Source organism: Myotis davidii, unplaced genomic scaffold (genome assembly GCF_000327345.1).
Source record: "Myotis davidii unplaced genomic scaffold, ASM32734v1 scaffold577, whole genome shotgun sequence".
Classification (NCBI taxonomy): Eukaryota; Metazoa; Chordata; class Mammalia; order Chiroptera; family Vespertilionidae; genus Myotis; species Myotis davidii.
Window position 1 is genome coordinate 1588420 of NW_006289082.1, and position 22691 is coordinate 1611110.

Sequence of the window (22691 nt, forward strand, 5' to 3'; positions counted from 1 at the left end):
CTCAGCTCCCTCCCCATCGGCCCTGCCCTGAGTGTGACAACGGGGAGTGCCCCAACCCCCTGATTGGCCCTGCTCTGTGGGTGACAGGGGGCAGTGCCCCAACCCCCCAATCGGCCCTACCCTGAGCATGACTGAGGGTGGCATCGCAACCTCCCAATCGCCTTGCTCTGTGCATGACAGGGGAAGGCTCCCCAACTCCCCAATCAGCTCTGCTCTGAGCCCGACCAGGGGCTGCACCTAGGGATTGGGCCTGCCCTCTGCCACCTGGGAGCAGGCCTAAGCCAGCAGGTCGTTATCTCCCGAGGGGTCCCAGACTGCGAGAGGGCACAGGCCTGGCTGAGGGACTCCCTGTGCCCCCAAGTGCACAAATTTTTGTGCACCGGGCCTCTAGTTATTAAATAATGTGTTTTGATATATTGTTCTCTAAACATTCTTTGATTTTATTGACAAGAATTTACTTAGAGCCCTGGCTGGTTTGGCTCAGTGGGTAGAGCATCGGCCTGTAGACTGAAGGGTCCTCGGTTCGATTCTGGCCAAGGGCATATGCCCAGGTTGCGGAGTCAAGCCCTAGTGTGGGGCATGCAGGAGGCAGCCAATCAATGACTCTCTCTCATCACTGATGTTTCTATCTCTCTCTCCCTCTCCCTTCCTCTCTGAAATCAATAAATATATATATTTTTTAAAAAAAGAATTTACTTAGAATCTACATTGAACATTTTAACTGAAAATAATTTGAATTACTTCCCTAGTAACTCCTGTTCCCATTTCTATCAGTAGCTTTTCTAAACTTTTATATTTCCTTAAAGTCCCTATAATATTTCCCTGTTGTTCATCTCTCTCCAGCAGTGGCTTGTTCTACTTAGCAGAGAAAATAGAAGTCGCAAAATAAAAATCCTATATAATAAAGAGGGAATATGCAAATTGACCGTCACTCAACCACAAAGATGGTGGCACCCACAGCATAGGTGGGGTTTCTGTAACACAAGATGGCTGCATCCACAGTGGAGGCCAAGTTCCCATAACGAGCCTTAATGAGCAATCAGCAGGGACCTGAGGCTGCGCCCCCTGCCCTGGCATCAGGCCAGGGGACCTGAGGCCATGCCCCCCACCCGGTGGGGCTTGACGGGGAACCTCAAGGTGCACCTCCAGCCCTGGTGCTGGGCCCGGGGACCTCAGGTTGCTCCCCCCACCCTGGCATAAGGCTTGGGGACCTTAGGCTGTGTCCCCTGCCCGAGTTCCAGGCCGGGGGACCTCAGGCTGCACCCCCTGCCCAGCAGGGTTTGACAAGCGTGGGACTGGCCGGGTCTGGATCTAGCCCAATGCGGGGGGTCGGGGGGGCTGGCCAGGTCTGGGTCTCATGTGATTTTGAGGCGCACATGGGTGGGCAGGGACTTGACTTTGGGTCCCGTGGTGCACCCCAGACTCTGGCAGGAGGAAGATTTTCATATACATTTTACTAATTTTCTTTCATCTCTGATACTTTCCTTATAGAGAAAGAGAAAATGGCATTATTAAAATATTTCCTCTAATTAATCCCCACAAGGCCACTAGTAGATATATAATGCAGTCTTTATTTTACCCAACATGTATAAAATGCTATTCATTTTATAAAGGAAATTGACAGATGTTATATGTTATATGTAATCTATAAATATATTTCCTATTTACAATAATATGTGATAAAATATCTACACTATATAAAGAGTAAGGCAAAAGTAGGTTTATAGTTCATATGGAAAAATAATACAGTAATTAATAAATAAAAATAAATTCTGTTTCATGTACTCACAATTATAAACCTACTTTTGCCCCCCATGTATATATATATAAAACCTATACTACATACACATAGAAAAACTTTGTGTTGTCTTATATTCATGTAATATTGCTTGGCATATCTTTAGGCATCTCTTTATTCTCAACATTTTTCCATCATTTTGTTGTTTTATGTCCCTTGGGAGTTTATAGCTGAATTGTGTGTGTGTGCACTGACTCAATTTGAGTCTTGATGTTTCAGTAGTAGAATTTAACACATTTGCATATAATTAATGTTGTTTGTTCTTATTCTTTCCATATTGCTTCATATTCTCTCATTACTATTTGCTTGTTCTTTTATTTTTTGACTCCTGATTCTTACTGATTCAGTTAAATTATTTTTGTGCTTTTTTCACCCTTTTGATAGTTGCAAGTTCTGCAACTTAACATCTGTCATTGTTCCTTGAACAAAGTACAAAATCTATAAAAGAATTTTACTTATTTGCATTATTCCAGGTTACTGATGTTAGTTTTTATTACATTTTGCCTCTAACAGAACACTGTAGGAATACTTTTTTAACAATTGTATTAAGCTTCACACACACATATCAGCCTTCATTTAGACTTAACTTTAAATTTTATCAGTTTCTTTGCTCAGCTACATGTTTTTCAAATATTATTTTCATTTGCCTATTTCTTTTGCATTTCCAACCTTAGGTAATTTCACTTTGCCCTCACAAGTGCATAATATTTTGACAGAGTACAGAACTCTAAATTAAAAATCTTTTCCTCTAGAAGCTATGCTGGGGCTGACTGGCAGACCCTGAGTGACAGATGAACGGATTACTCTGGCACAGATTTCTGTGAAAGAGAGGGCTAAGGGACTGCTTGGCTATAGCAACCAAGCAGCCTCATTTGCCTGTCTCCTTAGGCTTTTATTGTAACAACAGCTTGAACTAAAATTAACTATTAGATACTATCAGCAGGGTAAGCATCCTTGAGAAGGCACAAGCTTCTACAAGGTCATGTCTAAAGATTAAACATAGAGATTCCAGTAAAACATCCAGGGGCTCAGACTTGTTTGGAAAAGTCAAGGCAGGGTCTGCCACCTTTGGTAAGGTTCCCCTAGAGATCCCCAACCTTTTGGAGAATCCTCCTTATAGACTTTCCAACCAAGTCCCGTGCTTCCCCACAAAGCTATGTAAAGAAGGTTTCACTGTTTGTTTGTTTTAAATATATTTTTTATTGATTTCAGAGAGGAAGGGAAAAGGAGGGAGAGAGAGAGAATGTGGTATTTATCCTTCTCTGACTGGCTTATTTCACTTAGCATAATGCTCTCCAGTTCCATCCATGCTGTGGAAAATGGTAAGAGTTCCTTTTTCTTCTTCCTCTTCTTAAAGAATGCCTTTCAGCATTTCATATAATGCTGGTTTGGTGGTGATGAACTCCTTTAGCTTTTTCTTATCTGGGTTTCACTGGTTTTTTTTTGACATTTGATTTCAAGTTATAAATCTTGTTTCTTCTGTTAGAGTCTGGTTCTTAGGTGCTACTCTCTTTTGGAAGTTTGTAGGATTTCTCTTTAACTTTAGAGTTCAGAAATTTTTTAATGTATTTCGAGTGAGCCTTTTCACATTTCCCCTGTAAAACCATTAGTTTGCATAAATCTGGAGACATGTACCTTTATTCACTCAAGTAAATATTTTTTCTTTGTTGATTTATTTGTTACTCTCTCTTCACCAATTATCTGTTTTTGTTTTTCTTTAAGAATTCATATTTGATTAATATTGGTTCTCCATACCTACCCTGTTTATTTCCAAGCTTTCTCAATGTGTTCTTCTTTGTTTTTCTTTGTTTGCTCTCCTTTTTTAGGAGATTTCCATGGCTTGGTCTTCAAGTAGCTTTTTGTTTTTCAATTCTATGCCATTCTACCAGTCAGCTATTTTACTGCATTTTTAGTGTTAAGCAAGTTTTTTTTTGTTCACTGTTTACTTCTTTTGCATGGCAGCCTGTTCTTATTTTATGGATGTAATAGCATATCATATTTTGGGGGGAGGGATATTAAATATATTTTTTTCTTGTTTTAATTCCTTTCTTTCCCCTTTCTCCAGGGATTTGCTGTTTATATTTAGCTTGCATTTCCTTGACTTTTCTCAAATGCCTGGTGATTCTTGATTGTGATTTATATTTTTAAGCAAGGGACTATATTAATTGGATGTTGGTATGACTTTCTTCAACTACCTAAAGAAACGGACAAAATACAGAAATGGGAAATTTACAGAAAAAGAAAGTTAAAATGCCAAGTAAGAATATGAAAAAAATGTTCATTCTTGTTAGTCATTGAAAAATACAAATTATAATAATAAAGGAGTAACCTTTTGTAACTGTTATATTGGCAACATTTTTACATTGTTGGGAAGAACGAAGCACAGCTGGGACTCATGCCAGTGAGAATATAATTAGTCTAACAACTTGGGAATGTAACGTGGCCATTTCTAGTAAAGATGATCATACTGTTGGTGCTCCTTGAATCCATTTTAGAGCAGTGTTTTTTAAACTTGAGCTTGTAACTCATTACCAGGAGGTACTGAAATCAATTTAACAATGATCAGTACTTTTTTAAAAAATATACTTTTTATTGATTTCAGAAAGTACGGGAGAGGGGGAGAGAGAGAGAAACATCAATGATGAGAATCATTGCTCAGCTGTCTCCTGCACGCAACAATGGGGTCAAGCCCACAACCCAGGCATATGCCCTGACTGGAATCGAACCCTGACCTCCTGGGTTGATAGGTTGACAGTCAACCACTGAGCCATGCCGTCTGGGAGATCAGTACTTTTTTTAATCCCCGCAAAATTTCAGTACTTTTTTTAAATGATGTAAGATAAAACAGGTAGAATAGAATGGAAAATATATAGAGAGCAGGTATTGTTTCATGAACTAATTATATAATCATACATTACTTGATCTAGGTCACAATGTAAAATGCATTCCTAAGTATGAATCACTCCAAAAAAAGGGGTGAAACCACTGCCTTAGAGACATTCTCCTACAAATGTACAAGTAAACATGCAAGATAATCTGTATTACAATTATGTTTGCAACAGTAAACAATTGAAAATAATTAGAACTCAGAGAATTAGTAAATAAATTGCAATATAGTCATACAATGCGATGGTATACAGTAGGTAAGATGAATAAATTAGAGATTTGTGTATCAATACAAATAGATCTCATAACATAATGTTGAGGGGGAAAAGGAACTAATGGTATGATACCACTTATATAAAGCTAAAGCATACACAATATCTCATATTATCTATAAATATTGGTAAAAAAGTGAAAACATATATAGGAAAGATAAATGATAAGTAGGCACAGTATGAGCCAGAGGGGAATAGGATCAGTGAGACATACCAAGGGGGTTGCTTCAGTTGTTTTATTTTTTAAACTAGGTGGTAAATATTGAGAAACACATTACATTGTTCTCTGTCTCTCCTTCTGTATGTCCAAATATTTTATTTAAACTAAATTAAATTAAAACACATAGGCAAAAAAGTCCTGTTGAAGTATTTTGATTATCTTGACCTTGTCATAATTTTGTGAGTCAATTGTTATAGCCAGGGAAGTGGAAGAAATACTCTGGCCACACCTGGGTCCTATTCCCACCCTTTTGGTAGGGTGGGGTGGGAAGTAGAACAGACATGTCTTATCACCAGAAGAAACAGGACCAAACAGTTACCAGAGATTTTCTTTTTTTGTTGTAATTTTTAAAAATCTTTATAGTTGAAATTATTACGTATGTCCCCCTTTTCCACCCATTGACCATTTATAGCCCACCCCCACCCCACCCCCTACCCCTACCCCAGGCCTTCACCACCCTATTTTCTGTGTCCAGCGGTTATGCATATATGTATACAGTTCTTTGGTTGATCTCTTCCCACCCACACACCCTCCCCTGCCTTCCCTCTGAGATTCCGCAATCTGTTCCATGGTTCTTTGTCTCTGGATCTACTGTGTTCATCAGTTTATTTTGTTCATTAGATTCTTCATATGAGTGAGATCATATGATACTTGTATTTCTCTGACTGGCTTACTTTGCTTAGCATTAAAAAAATGGCTGTGATACATTTACACCATGGAATACTATGCAGCAGTAAAAAAGTGTGGTGGTCTCTTACTTTTTTGAGACAGCATGGAGGGACCTGCAGAGATTTTCTTTTACTTTTCTGATTCAATTGTTTTCATCCTTGTTTTCTTAGAGATTTTTGGGGTAGTTTCCTTTTTAACTTATTTAGTTGAATTCTTATTTATTTTTATTCCCAGAGGTTTTAATTATAATTGTAAATTCTCACCCTCTCACATGTCCTGCCAACAATATCAAGGCTCCCACTCAAGAACTATTTCTGAATTTTAGCATTTATTTTATTGAACCCTTGTGGGCTTGATTCATCTCATCTTTTTGTAAAAGTTTTAGTAACTGTACACAATTTATTAATACGTAAGTAACACATAATTATGAGGTTATAAACTTTCCCTCTCAGAACTCTATAGATTGTCTCCATGGTCCTATGACATTTAGTTTTATGAAAGTCTAAAGACAACTTAATTTTTTGGCCCTTTTTTGTTAAGGTCATTTTGTATAAATGAGCTTTGAAAGAGGAATATTTGTTTCTTTTAAAAGCTACAAGAAGCTTAATTTGGGGTCTCATTATTTATCTCAATGAGAAAAATCCTTTAAATGACCAGGTTTAGATTTTCTCTCTTTCTCTGAGTGTTGCTTCTGCTCCATTTTTTAGTTGCCTTTATTTTGTTATTGGCTTCCTTGACCTTTCCCTATTGTTATAATACCTGTTTTTATTGAATAGCACTTTATCTTCTCTATAGCTTTATAATATATATATACTATATGTAATATATACATCTCTATGTATATGTATACATATATACACATATATATACATATATATGTAGTGTATGTCTATATACAGACACACACTTAATATCATTTTAGTTTCTTTGACTCTTTCTGGCATTCTGGCTAAACCTGTATGTGTCTGTTTCCCACTGCATTTTGAGCCCTGTGAGACGTGTTCATTTTGAATTTTCTAATTCAATACCTGGGACTTCAAAGGGGCTCAGTAAATATTTTCTGAATGAATAAATGTAGACTGGCCAATTTTGTACCTTTTATTTGTCATCAATCAATTCTCTGTGGGGTCAATTCTGCTCTATGCAGATTTGGACTGTCATGCTGTATTGGGTGGGAGGGGGTAATAAGTATGTTTATGTGTTTGATTGTTTATCTTGGCCAGCTTTCTTTTTGCATAAATCCCCCCCGCCCCCCCGTCTCCTACAAAAAATTAATTTTGGAAGCAACCTTCCCTGTCCAAGCCCATAGGGCATTTCTCTCATTTTCATGTGCTGCTTCCCCCCTGCACACCCCCCCTCCCCCCATTAAATAGAGAAGATAAAGTGCTATTCAATAAAATGCCACCCCCAGCTGGTCAGTGCACGTCATAGCAAGTGATCAAACTCCCGGTCTTCTGGTTGAACTCCTGAGGGGACAATTTGAAAGTCAGGCTTTTATATACATAGATTATTTAAAATTCAAAAAATAAATTTATATTTTAAAAAAATGTGTAAATGGCTCAGGAATTTAGAAGTGTCTAGGACACAATAAAGACAAAATTATATCTCAATTATTATGTCTTTCTGTATAGTGAAATAATTCATTAACTATTATGGAACGTTTTGTAATAATGGCAGCTAAGCATTATAGAGTACCTCACATCTACTAGGCCCTGTGCAAGGTGCTCTGCATGCCTTTAATCCTTACAACAGTCCTGAGAAGGAGATGTTATTATAACCGTTTACAGGTAAAAACACAGAACTTGGAGAGATCACATACTGTGCCCAAGAGCACCCAGGTAGTAATCAACAGACTGTTTACTTTGCCCAACCATCTAATGATCATTTCAGCACCTACCCCACTTCCACATTACATACACTTTTAAATATACTTTGCCTTTATTTATGTTTAGGCCTGATTATTAAAGAAAGACCTAATGCATATTTATCATTTTGTCCTTGGATTTTATAAAGGGACAGGACACAGTGTTCTTCCAATGTTCTTTCTTTTTTGCACCTGAAACCACCCACTGAGTCTCACAGTGTGATCTTCACATACTTTATCTTTCAGTGCTGAGTCAACTTTCTGAATCAGTTTTAGAGACTGATTTGGGTCGTTTAACATGCTTTTAAAACTTATTCTTGCCCTAAAAGTGGACAACTTCCCCCTTATATTTACCCTCCCACATTGGGAAGTTAAGGCATTCCTACTGAAAATATGAAATATTTTTTAAGTCTTTTGTTTATTATCAAAATTTATACCAACAGTTGTAATTTATACTTCATAACATATACTAGTATGTATCCCTTTGGAATTCTTGATCACAGTCAATACTGAATGAATTTATTAGAAGGATATAAGGTAGTTCACAGATCTATCAAATACTAGGGAACCAGATTTAGGAAGTAGGAATCTAGGAGGATGAGGGATTTAGAGCCATAGCCAAGGTTACGCCACAGGAATAGCTGGTTAGAAGAGCGCTGTTATCAACTGGTATACATGTTTGTGTGCACATTTACATATAATATTCTTCACTGTTAATAAGAAAAATATTAAGAGAAATTGAATTAACTCAAAATACATCAATAGGATATTGGTAAAATAAATTATAATAATTAAGAAGAACTTATCAAATAATTATGTAATGTATCTGTATAATGGAATACTATATTGCAATAAAAATATTACAGACCTAAACATGCACTTATAGAATGATATTCAAGATATAAAAAGTTTGGAAAAGTTACAAAATACTATATTTAGAACTATTCTATTTTTATTTTAAAACATATTTACTTTTATATGTATAGAAAAAACTCAGGAGTAGTATATTCCAAACTGATAATTGGTATCTCTGGGTCATTTGTTAATGGAAGCCTTTGATTTATTATACCATATTTCTGTAATGCTTGAAATATGTTTGCTAATAGATGTAAAGTGAATATAAGACAATGATTGCCACATTTGGCTTTCTCTGCTGTATGTAAATTGATGTTCTCAAAATCAAGAATTGATACTCCTTGCCCTTCTCTCTTCACCTTCTGCCATGGTAGCCCTCATTTCATCAATGAGTATAGTCAGTTGAATATTTAAAGAGTGAAGAACAGTCTCTACATTGCTGTTGAGTGGAATGCTTTTAAATATCGCCTTACCATAGTACGTGGATCTTAATTCCACTTTAGTTTTATATGTTTTATTTTATCTACTATTATTATTAGCACCAGTTTTTAGTCTAAATATCAGGTTTTTCTCTAAAGGTATTCTTTTTTCCATTCTTGCATAATACTTGTATTTCTATTATAAGAAAAAATTTTAACTTAGAGAAAAAACTTTTAGGTAAAGTTTAAAAATATTTTTCATGTGTTTAAATTCGGCATAAAACTTGATGAAACTCATTTTAATTGGATTTTAATATAGCAAATTACTGAATTGAAAACTTAAGTCATTTTAGTATAACAATTGAATCATGTTAAGAATAAGTTAATGATTTTTATTTTTATTTTTTTGTTTTTAGCATTCCATATTGGAAGAGGATATTTCTAAAGATGAAAAAAATGCCGTTGTTTAGTAAATCACATAAAAATCCAGCAGAAATTGTGAAAATTCTGAAAGACAACTTAGCCATTTTGGAAAAGCAAGACAAAAAGACAGACAAGGTATGAGCTAAAACAATAACATTATTATTAAAATATATTTATTCCAAGACCAAAAATCAACATAAAAGTTTAATAAAGTACCCCAAATATGGTCTGTGATTTACATAGAGTCTCTGTAAATACATTTAAATTTATTTTAGGTTTTATGCATCTGTTAATTGCTGAGTCTATTGTCTTGAACTCTTGGTATATCAGGACAACCCTCTAACCAACTAAAATTTCTTTATTAAAATTTTTTTTACTGATTTAGAGAAAGAGAAGGAGAAGAGAGAGAGAGCGCATGCAAGAGAAACATTGATTTATTGTTCTACTTTTTTTTTTAATATATTTTTATTGATTTCAGAAGGGAAGGGAGAGGGAGAGAGAGAAACATCAATGGTGAGAGAGAATCATCGATCGGTTGCCTCCTACACACCCCACACTGGGTACCGAGCCTGCAACCTGGGCACGTGCCCCCAGCCGGAACCAAACCTGGGACCCTTCAGTCCACAGGCTGACACTCTGTCCACTGAGCCAAACCAGCCAGGGCTGTTCTACATCTTTATGCATTGGTTGATTCTTGTATGTGCTCTGACTGGGGATTGAACCTGAAACCTTGGTGTATCAGGACAATGCTCTAACCAACTGAGATACTCTTGATTCATTATCTGGAGCCTCTGACCAACCCTGGATTCCTCTAGACTACATAGCTTAAAAATTTAAGTGGTTATCTATATATATAAAAGCCTAAGCAACTGGCTGACCAACCAACCAGTAGCTGTGATGCGCACTGACTCCCAGGAGGCAGATGCTCAATGCAGAAGCAGAAACCACAGGCATGGAAACATGGAAGAGACTGATGAATCTCAGAGGGAAGCGGGGAGGGAGGAGTGGGGGAAGAGATTAACCATAGATCTTATATACATACCAGAGGTCCAGTGCATGGATTCGTGCACTGGTGGGGTCCCTCGCCCTGGCCTGCACCCTCTCGAAATCTGGGACCCCTTAGGGGATGTCAGAGAGCCAGTTTTGACCTGATCCCCTCAGGCCAAGCTGAGTGACCCCACCACTGCACAAATCCATTCACCAGGCCTCTAGTACTGGTATAATATAATATTGGCATGAAGGGTAAAAAGCTTTTATTTAAAGGTTAACTGATAGTTTCTACTGCAGTGCAACCTCATTTTAACATTGTTTTAAAATCCTACCATGTAGTGCTTCTGCATTGGAAGGACTTTTTAGTGTTAGTATCTATAAATTAAATACCCTTGAGTGCAAAGTATTTTTTTGTCTCAGTGTCTGATACAATCTTGTGTTCTTATAAGGATGTAGAAGTATATTTTTCATCCTACATCTTGTAAGTAATATAGAAATATATTTTAATCCTAGTGTACTTGTAATATTGAACCAATTGTTGGTCCAAGTAGAAAAAAAGATCTTTATAAAAAAAAAGATCTTTATAAAAAAGATCTTTAGTAATTCTAAATGACAAAAGAGAGAAAACTTTTTAAAAAAAATAAAAAGATACTCATCTTCATTAGTAATCAGAAAAAGTCCAAGTAACTGCAGTATATTCATAATATACATGTTCTACCTTGGCAAAATTGTCTAATGGTGTTAAGGATTGACAAGTATGGAAAGCAATAAGAACTTTGATTCACTATGAGTGTAAAATATAAATTGGTTTTTGGAAACAAGGTTAGTATATTATCTGTTAGATAGAAAGGCATGCGTGTTCTTGCTAGATATAAACTTTAGAGAGATATTCTTGAACATGATCCCAGACTGCATGTACAAGAATGTTATAGTATTGTGCTTTGCAAATAAGCCCTCAATGGAAACAACCCAAATGTCCAACAACAATAGAGCTGATAGTGAAGTGGTGCCACCATCATTGGAATACCATAGAAAATGAAAATTGAAGAGCTGCTGCTTACATGCAGCAGCATGGATGAATCTCACAAATACAGTGTGGAGTGAAAGAAGCAAATTTTAAAAGAGTACAGGTATTATTCTAAATCTGTAGAACTAAACTATATTGTTTAGGCTACAAACATAGGTAAGAAAACTACAAAAATGTAAATAAATGTTTATCATAAAAGACATAACAATATTTACTTTTAGGCTGAAAGAGAGCCATTCAAGTAACTTCTGGGGTACTTAAATGTTTCTTGACCTGTGGTATAGTTACACAATTTAAGAAACTTCCAATCTCTAATAAATAGGATTGCTTTAGTCAGATCATAAAATGTATATGGAAATTATTTTTTTAAGTAGTGTCACATTACTATGTATTATTTTTATATTACCTTATTCTCTTTATTCCCTTCAATTATAATGATTAGAATAGTATACTTTAAATTTTATACTTTACATATATATTTTTAGTGGTCAGCAAATCAAATTGTTAACTAATGGTCTGTTCTTCTCTCCTCATCTGTATTAACTTTTTAAAAAGTTTTCATTGAGATATAATTTACATACCATATACTCCACCATTTTAAAGTGTACAACTTGGTGGTTTTTATTATACTCTCAAGGTTGTACAACCATCACCACTATCTAACCCCAGAACATTTGTATCATCCCAAAAAGAAACCCTCTACCCCATAAGCAGTCATTACTCATTCCATCTCAACAGGCCCTAGTACACACTTAACCTACTCTCTATCTCCATGGATTTTCCTATTATTCTTTATATATAGTGAGGGATTTTTTTAAAGTTTTATAGATAACAAAAAAGATAATGTCTGAGAAAAAGTGTATCAACAAAGAAAGTTTATGCGTTTTGACAATTTATGATTTTATACCTAGACTACTTAAAAAAATCGGAAAAACTTTAGCAAATGTTTTAAAGACTAGTAGCTACTGATAGGTCTTTAAAATAGAGTCATTTTAATTTCAAGAGTTAAATTTAAAATTAATTACTATCAAAATGGACTGTGTCTGAGTATGGTTTAAGAGAAAATATTTTTTTTTAATTATGCTGTCTAAATAGAAAAACTAGAGGTCTTTTTTAGATATAAATTTTAGTAACTTTTTAAAATAAAAAAAACAGTGCTTACTAAAAAGTTTTTGTTTGTTTATAACTGTACAGTGTTCTTTGATCATAAATATACGGGGATTAATAAGTGGCTTTTGTTTGTTTATAGCCTGAAAATTTTTATTCACTTAAGTCTTAGCATACTTTTTGGTCACTAGGCTTCGGAAGAAGTATCGAAATCACTGCAAGCAATGAAAGAAATTCTGTGTGGTACAAATGACAAGGAACCCCCAACAGAGGCTGTGGCTCAGTTAGCACAAGAACTCTACAATAGTGGGCTGCTGGTGACACTGATAGCTGACCTACAGCTGATAGACTTTGAGGTAAACTATCTGTAAGAGTATTATATCTCTGCTTTTCAATTTTAATATGTATGACTATTAATATTTGATTTTAATTTTTTATTACTGTTTATTATTTTTAAAGTTTTTCTAAAACCCTAAAATCATTTTTTAAATTAAAAAATTTAAATATATTTTTAAAATTGATTTCAGAGAGAAAGGGAGAGGGAGAGAGAGATAGAAACATCAATAATGAGAAAGAATCACTGATTGGCTGCCTCCTGCATGCCCACAACCTGGGCATGTGCTCTGACTGGGAATCAAACTATGACCTTCTGATTCATAGGTTTATACTCAACTACTGAGCCACACTGGCCAGGCAGTTTTTTAAAAATTATAGTTGACAGACAATATTAGGGTCTACAGCAGAGTAATTAGACATTTATATAGCTTAATGAAGTGATCACCCCAATGATTCTAGTGCCCATCTGACACTACACATAGTTATTACAATATTATTAACTATATTTGCTATGCTATACTTTACTTTCCCGTGACTGTTTTTATAACTGGCAATTTGATCATCTTATTCCCTTCCCTTTTTCACCCATTACCCCCAATCCCCTCTCATCTGGCAACCATCAATTTGTTCTCTGTATCTGTGAGTTTGTTTCTGTTTTGTTTGTTAGTTTTATTCTTTAGATTCCACATATAAGTGAAATCATTAGGTATTTGTCTCTCTCTCTCTACCTATTTCACTTAGCATAATAGCCTTTAGGTCCATCCATGTTGTCACAAATGGCAAGATTTCATTCTTTTTTATGGCTGATTAATATTCCAGAGAAACACCTATCAATTGCCTCCTGCACACCTCCTACTGGGATTCTGCCCGCAACCAAGGTACATGCCCTTGACGGGGATCAAACCTGGGACCCTTCCGTCCATAGGCCAATGCTCTCTCCACCGAGCCAAACCGGTTAGGGCCTCACTTTTTCTTTATCCATTCATCTATTGAACACTTAGGTTGCTTCATATCTTGGCTAATATAAGTAACGCTGAAATGAACATAAAGTTGCATATATCTTTTCAATAAGTGTTTGAGATTTCTTTGGATAAATACCCATAAGTGGAATTACTGGGTCATATGATAGTTCTATTTTTAATTTTTTGAGGAAACTTCATACTACTTTCCATAGTGGTAACACCAATTTATGATCCCACCAACAGTGCACAAGGGTTCCCTTTTCTCCACATCCTCACCAGTACTTGTTTGTTGAGGTATTGATGATAACCATTCTGACAGGTGTGAAGTGATACCTCATTATGGTTTTAATTGCATTTCACTAATGGTTAGTGACATGGAGCATCTTTTCATGTGTCTATTGGCCATTGTATGTCCTGTTTAGAGAAATGTCTATTCAGGTCCTCTGCCCATTTTTAAATCAGATTATTTGTTTTTTTGGAGTTGAGTTATATGAGTTCCTTATATATTTTGGATATAACCCCTTTTCGGATATATCATTGGCAAATATCTTCATCCATTTAGTTGGTTGTCTTTTCATGTTGTTGATGGTTTCCTTCTCTATACAAAAATACTTTAGTTTGATGTACTCCCATTTATTCATTTTTTCTTGTATTTCCCTTGTTCAAGGAGACATCTAAAAATATATTACTAAGAGTGATGTCGAAGAGTAGCATTAGCTACTCTTCTGTGTTTTCTTATAGGATTTTTATGGTTTCAGGTCTTACATTTAATTTTTTAATTCATTTTGATTTTATTCTTGTATATTCTATAAGAAAGTAATCCTGTTTCAATCTTTTACATGCCTGTCCAGTTTTGTCAACTTCATTCATTCATTTTTATTGTTGACAGTATTACAGGGCCCCCTTTGACCCCCCCTTTTAACACCATTTATTGAAGAGACTGTCTTTACCCCATTGTATATACTTGCTTCCTTTATCATAGATTAATTAACTATATAGGTGTGGATTTTTTTCTGGGTTGTCTATTCTGTTTCATTGATCTATGTGTCCGTTTTTATGCCAGTACCATGCTATAGTATACTAAGTAGTTTGATATCAGGTAGCATGATACCTCCAACTTCTTTTTTTTTTTCAAGATTCCTTTGGCTATTCAGGGTCTTTTGTGCTTCCAGATATTTTTTAGGATTATTTGTTCTAGTTCTGTGAAAAATACCATTGGTATTTTGATAAGGATTTCATTGAATCTGTAGATTGCTTTGCGTAGTATGGACATTTTAATAATGTTAATTCTTCCTAACCATGAACACAGTATATCCTTTCATTTATTTTTATCTTCTTCAATTTATTTCTGCAATGTCTTATAGTTTTCTGAGGACAGGTCTTTTATTTTCTTGGTTGAATTTACTGCTACATATTTTATTCTTTTTGATGTAATTGTAAATGGGATTTTTTTCTTAATTTTTCTTTCTCTTATTTTGTTGTTGTGTATAAAAATGCAATCAAATTCTGAATATTAATTTTCTATCCTGCTACTTTTCTGAATTCATTTAATTAGTTCTAACAGGTTTTTTTTCTAGAATCTTTAAGGTTCTCTCTATATAGTAGTATGTAATCTACAAATAATTACAGCTTTATGCTTCCTTTCTTTTTTTTAAAAGAAGTTTTAAATAGTATTTCATTTAGATACAGACTTTTCCTTTTTAAAAAAAATATTTTATTGATTTTTTACATAGAGGAAGGGAGAGGGATAGAGAGTTAGAAACATCGATGAGAGAGAAGCATCGATCAGCTGCCTCCTGCACACCCCCTACTGGGGATGTGCCTGCAACCAAGGTACATGCCCTTGACCATAATCGAATCCGGGACTCTTCAGTCCCCAGGCCGACGCTCTATCCAGTGAGCCAAACCGGCTAGGGCTTATGCTTCCTTTCTTATTTGGATTTCTTTTATTTAAAATAGTTGTATACTTTAGATAGCATTATCATCAAATGCCCAGATGATTAAGTTGATGATATTTCAAGATATGGCTGAAAGGTAAGGGATGGAACTTAGTGCACAGAGATTTGGCCATCATTTCTCAGGAAAGGTTGTTCCCTTTGCTTCATGGTTGTTTGTGCTTCTCTACCTTCACAGAAGCTTCCCTGCATTATTTGAAGTTACGTTTCAATTTTCTGGAAATCTGTTCATTTCAACTGTTACTAAGGCATCTGTTTGAATAAGTCCATTACCATTTGTTTTCTTTTTTTTAAATATATTTTTTTATTGATTTCAGAAAGGAAGGGAGAGGAAGAGAGAGATAGAACATCAATGATGAGAGAGAATCATTGATCAGCTGCCTCCTGCACACCCCACACTGGGGATTGAGCATGCAATCCAGGCATGTGCCCTGACAGGAAATTGAACTGTGAACTCCTGGTTTATAGGTTTAACGCTCAACTTCTGAGCCACACCAGGCTAGCACCATTTATTTTTTGTGTACATGCAGCTCATGAAAAACAGAATTTTGTAGTTGGAAAGAACTACATAAATAAACATCCTCCCAGCTTTTTTATGAGGAAACTGAGATTTGCAAAAGTTAAATTACTTTGCCCCCAGAGCACTCAGCAAATAAATTGCAGGGATAGGATTGAAACTTGTGAACACTGACAGTCTAAAAGTATGTTGTTTTGTTAATCCTCACCCAAGGATAAATAATAAATAGGTAATATGCAAATTGACCATCACACCCTCACACAAGATGGCCACCCCCATGTGGTGACAAGATGGCCACCACAAGATGGCCGACAGGGGAGGGCAGTTATGGGTGATCAGGTCAGCAAGGGAGGACAGTTGGGGGTGACTGGCCAGCAGGGGAGTGCAGACAGAGGTGATCGGGCAGGCAGGGGAGCAGTTAGGCATTGATCAGGCTGGCAGGGGAGTGGTTAGGGGCAATCAGGCGCACAGAATTAAACAACTCTTAGAAAATTTTCCTGAACCTGCCCCTTCCCATTATCCTCCAATCTTTTGACAGGAGCGTTGACTCCTCCCTCCATTCATTTATCATCTCAACAATATATTTTTTATTAATTCTCACCCAAGGATATTTTTTTCATAGATTTTTAGAGAGAGTGGAAGGTAGGGGGAGAGACAGGGAGAAGAAAAAGAGAGTGTGAGAGAGAGAGATCAATTGGTTGCCTCCTGCACATGCCCTGACCAAGGCCAGGGATCGGACCTGCAACCCAGATACATGCCCTTACTGGAAATGGAACCCCCAACCCATTGGTGAGTGGGCCAATGCTTTAAACACTGAGAACACCAGCCAGGACTAAATGTGCCCTGTGTCCTTTTTTTTTTTTTTTAACATTTCTTTTGTTTTTAAATTTATCTTTATTGTTGAAAATATTACAGATGTCCCCATGGTGGTTGTGGTGTTGTTTTTCCCATTAATCCCCTTCTCCTCGTACCCACCCTCTCCCCCCAGGCCTTCACCACACCAATGTCTGTGTGCATGGGCTATGCATATATGTTCCCCATTTAATCTCTCCTCTCTGCCCCCTCACCCACTCCCACTTCCCCTCTGAAATTCATCAGTTTGTTCCATGGTTCTGTATCTCTGGATCTATTTTGTTCATTAGTTTATTCATTAGATTCCACATATGAGTGAGATTATGTGATACTTGTATTTCTCTGACTGGCTTATTTCACTTAGCATAATACTCTCCTGGTTCCTCCATGCTGTCTTAAAAGGTAACAGATCCTGCTTTCTTACTGCTGCATAGTATTCCATGTTATAAATGCTCTACGGCTTTTTTATCCACTCGTCTACTTGATGGGCACTTGGGCTGTTTCCAGAAATTCGCTATTGTAAATTTTGCTGCTATGAACATGGGGGTGCATATATTCTTTCTGATTGATGTTTTGGGTTTCTTAGGGTATATTCCTAGAAATGGGATCACTGGGTCAAATGGCAGTTCCATATTTAATTTTTTTAGGAAACTCCGTGCTGTTTACCATAGTGGATGTACCAGTCTGCATTCCCACCAGCAGTGACTAGGGTTCCTTTTTCTCCACATCCTTGCCAGCACTTCTCATTTGCTGATGGCAGCCATTTTGACACGTGTGAAGTGATACCTCATTGTCGTTTAATTTGCATCTCTCTGATAGTGACTTTGAGCATTTTTTCATATGTCCCTTGACCATCAGTATGTCCACTTTGGAGAAGTGTCTATTTAAAACTACAGGACATTGAAAAAAGAATTGGAAGAAGATATAAACAAGTGGAAGAATATACTGAGTTCATGGATTGGTAGAATTAACATCATTAACATGTCCATATTACACAAAGCAATCTATAGATTCAATGCAATCCCTACTAAAATACCAATGGCATATTTCACAGATCTAGAAAAAATATATGGAACCAAAAGAGACCCTGAATAGCTACAGCAATCTTGAGAAAGAAGAACAAAGTTGGAGGGAACACAGTAGCAGATAACAAGTTATACTACAAACCCACTGTAATCAAAACAACCTGATACTGGCACAAGAACAGGCATATAGATGAGTGGAACAGAACAGCAACCCCAGAAATAGACCCAAGCCATTATGCTCAATTAATATTTGGCAAAGGAGGCAAGAGCATACAATGAAGTCAAGACAGTTTCTTCAATAAATGGTGTTGGGAAAATTGGACAGATACATGCAAAAAAATGAAACTAGATCAGCAACTTACATGATACACAAGAATAAACTCAAAATAAATAAAAGGCTTAAATAAAAGTTGTGAAACCATAAAAATCCTAGAAGAAACTATAGGCAGCAAAATCTCAGATATCTCTTGTACCAATATGTTTGCTGATACGTTTCCTAGGGCAGGGGTCCTCAACCTACGGCCCGCAGGCCACATGCAAATACAAATATTGTATTTGTTCCCGTTTTGTTTTTTTACTTCAAAATAAGATATGTGCAGTGTGCATGGGAATTTGTTCATAGTTTTTTTTTAAACTATAGTCCATCCCTCCAATGGTCTGAGGGACAGTGAACTGGCCCCCTGTTTAAAAAGTTTTAGGACCCCTGTCCTAGGGCAAGGGAAACAAAAGAGAAAATGAACAAATGGGACTACATCAAAATAAAAAGCTTCTGCACAGCAAAAGAAACCATCAACACAATGAAAAAGGAGCCCACTGTATGGGAGAACATATTTGCCAATGGTACATCTGATAAGGGGTTAATATCCAAAATATATAAGGAACTCATAAATTTAACAAAAGGAAGACAGAATCCAATTTAAAAATAGGCAGAGAATGATTTCTGAAGTAAATTGCTTTTGGTTTTGTCACTGAGGAAGTGAAAGGAAAACCAATTATAGTGATTAGACCCAGATAAGGTCAGGGCTCTTGGGGAATCGTGGAAATACTAGTCCCAGGCTCTCAGACTGCTAAATAAGGGAATATTTTTGGCTGACTGGAGCCAAGGAGGAGGAATACAGAGCAAGACTGCTCTGGAGATGTGACACCAGGTGTGTTGGGTGGAACCAACACTGACTGAGGAATCTCCAAGGCCCAGACTTCAACTCATTCTTCCTTTCAGATACACTGGTCTTTTCCTCTCTTTTCATCCTGTATCGGTTTCTCTAGCTTTGACATTTTTCTGCCCAATAATGTATTTTCCTACTTTATCCTCTTGCTGGGCTTGCTCACTCTCACTCCCATCTTAATCCCCATGTTTTAAAAAAGTGATCATCTGTTGAATTTAAGTGGAGTTTTTTCATGGTGTTTATATACTCTCATGTTTCTCTTATTTAATTTAAAATTAGTTATATGAACATTTTTAGGAGCTGTACCTAGTGAAAAAATACCTGACATGATATTAGAATTGTTTAGAATCCTTGACCTGTCATTTGATAGTAACAAACTTTTTGTTACTAATCTTTTCTTTTGTTAATCTTCACCCGAGGATATTTTTTCCATTGATTTTTCTAGAGTGAAAGGGAAAGGGAGAGACAGAGAGAAACATTGATGTGAGAGAGACACATGGTTTGGTTGCATCCTGACACGCCCCAACTGAGGCTGGGGATCAAGCCTGCAACCAAAGTACGAGGTGTGTACCCTTGACTGGAATGGAGCCGGTGACCCTTCAGTCTGCGGGCTGACACTGTAACCACTGAGCCAAACCGGCTAGGGCTAGGTTTTTTGTTGTTGTTTTTTTTAATATGGAATGTTTCATGATTTGGGTATCACCCTAGGGCAAGCTCCATACTAACCTTCTTTGTATTGTTCCAATTTTAGTATATGTGCTGCTGAAGCAAGCATGAGGTTAATTTTTTTTATTCTATAAAATAGGAGTATTATGAACTTTTAAATATTAAAGTAAATAAAACATACATATATATGTTATGAAAGAACATTAAATACATGTGCAAACTATATACAAACTATATACAAAGTTAGTATACTTTCATTTTCTCTCTCAAACTAAAGTTAAAAAATGTAAGCTATCTTATTTTTGTTATAACCCTTTAGTGTTTGCTTGTTTTATTTATTATTTTAGTTTGAGATTTAGTTGGTCCAGTTATTACAAATGAGAAAAAGACCCATGTTCTTGGATTACAGTATTATATTTCTATATATCTAGTTTTTGCACATTTCTCTGAGAGTAGCAATGCAGTAAGCTATTATCATCATTAATTAATATGTTAGCTTGAGTTAATTTATGAAATTAGCCCAAATAGCAATTGCATGCTGGGAGGAATATGACTCAAGGATGGTTATATTTTGAAAACTGAGTCAGGGTGAGATGTTGTCAGGTTCAGTGACCTGGCAAAACTTTGAGCAGCCACAGAATAGCCTACATTCAAAGTGCTGTCCAATAATTGGAGAGGTAGGTATAAAACTTAGTTCAGCATCGGGTTAGAAAACAAAACACTTATGCAACTTTTCCTTATTTTACTTGGTATACTGGAAATAAATCAATTTAAAGAGGACGTTTACTTAAACTTATTTGGGGATTAAAACACTTGCCTGAAAATTGACTTCTATTTATCAAGTGAAAAAAACTTTTACTCTCTGGAATTCTTGGGGAAAAGAAGTATTTCTGAATATTTGAATTTTACATGTAGCTAGAGATTAACTCTTCAAATGCAGAGGTAAATAGATTATTTTTGTAAATTACTTTATATTTATGAAATGATTATATTATTCCCCTCCACAATAGCATTCTATATATAATAATTTCTACTGATGAATCAAAATTATCATTAGGAAGATCTATCATTGTGATAGTAGTAGACAGGTCCTCCCTCGCCCCCCTGAACTTTAAGGCATAAATTGACCAAACAGTTCTTGACTTTGTTCATTCAACTAATGTGACACAATGCCTAGAGCCTAGTTATAAATGAGTATGTTATTCAGTAGATGAAGCTGTTCTTTGAAAGTCCATAGAACATATATACTTATAAATATTTTTTGGTTAAATGTATAAATGAAAAAGTTAAAATTCAGGACAGTTTAGTATTAAACATTCTACCAATTATGTACAGTGTTTTTAGGAAGGAGGCAGCATTACTAGCATTATTTACCTACTTACAGAAATATGCTATGTATCTCTTTGGACTGGAGACATGAATAATGAGACCAACTTTCTTTCTCAGTCCTAAAGTACCCATATAAACTAGTGACGGCTTAATAGAATTCCTCCAAACTTCAAAACTCAGTCCAATCACACAGAACCCCACCCTCCTCATCTCTTGCTTCATATGTAGCACTGGTACAGCCCCTTCTAAATTAAGAATATCTTAAATGATAGGACTGCATTTCCCACGTCTAATGCCATGTCTATTGGTTGGTTGAATGAATAGATAGAGGAATGAAAATGAGAGATAGAAGCAAAAGTAAGGGAATTGGACCAAAGAAAGATGTCCTGAGGCATAATAATAAGCCACTTTTCTTAGTAAATTGTGTAGAAGACAAGAGTAATAATAGTATCATTTCAGTAAGTGAATAACCTTTCCTGAGGCTCCTTTCAAGAACACAAGTCATTTGACTAGAATTTCTGGTATGTTTTTATAATAGGAAGGAAAAATTATTACTTTAAGAATGGGCTGCAGCTTTTGCTAGATAACCTAAAAGAATGGAACATTCCTTACAGAGAAAAAAAAGTGAACTTTTGTTTAGAAGCCACCTAGATGGACTTTTTGTTAGTTGTGAAAGGTGGGGTGTCTAGGCAATGTTTGGACAGGAAAGACTGAATGGAAAGAGCTTAGATTCCCTTTGCAGAGTAAAGTAACAGAAATTTGATAAATGCCCTCTCTTGAGCTAAGTTTGATAGGAATAGGACATAGAAGAGATTTAGAAGGGTTTGGAGTGAGGGAGAGAGAAAGCTCTTAGAATTATGACCGAGGAAGGGTCTGAAGGAACAAGATGATCAGGAATGCTAAGGAATCTACACTAATAAAAGGCAAACATGCAAATTGACCGTACCTTCGCTACACTTTAAGCCACACCCACCAGCCAATCAGAGCGACTATATGCAAATTAACCCAACCAAGATGGTGGCCGGCAGCCACAGAGCTGGAGCAAGCAGGAGGCTTGGTTGCCCAATGATGGAGGAAGCCAAGCTTCCCGCCTGCTGCGGCCAGCTCTGAGCTCCACTCAAAGCAACAAAGTTTCAATTATAGAAGGCTAATAAACCCCAGATACCTGCTTTCAGCTGACTGTGGCCACGGAGCTGGAGTGAGCAGAAGGCTTGGTTGCTCCAGTGATGGAGGAAGCCAAGCTTCCTGCCTGCCGCGGCCTGCTCTGAGCTCCACTGAAGGCAACAAAGTTTCAATTATAGAAGGTAAATAAATCCAAAATAAAAAAAGGAAAAGAAAAAAAGGAGAGGCTGG

At 36.3% G+C, this 22691-nt stretch overlaps 1 protein-coding gene across 7 annotated transcripts in view; it reads left to right on the forward strand.

The window, feature by feature from the left end:
- CAB39L (calcium binding protein 39 like) overlaps positions 1-22691 on the forward strand; it is a 133573-nt gene that overhangs the window by 51848 nt on the left and 59034 nt on the right. For 6 of the 7 annotated variants that reach the window (XM_015562323.1, XM_015562320.1, XM_015562321.1 and 3 more), the window contains 2 exons: positions 9400-9541; positions 12722-12886. In XM_015562323.1, the coding sequence (XP_015417809.1) occupies positions 9431-9541; positions 12722-12886 (276 nt within the window). In that variant the 5' untranslated portion in view covers positions 9400-9430. The remainder of the gene's footprint in view (positions 1-9399; positions 9542-12721; positions 12887-22691) is intronic. The other variant, XM_015562325.1, reaches the window with a different exon arrangement.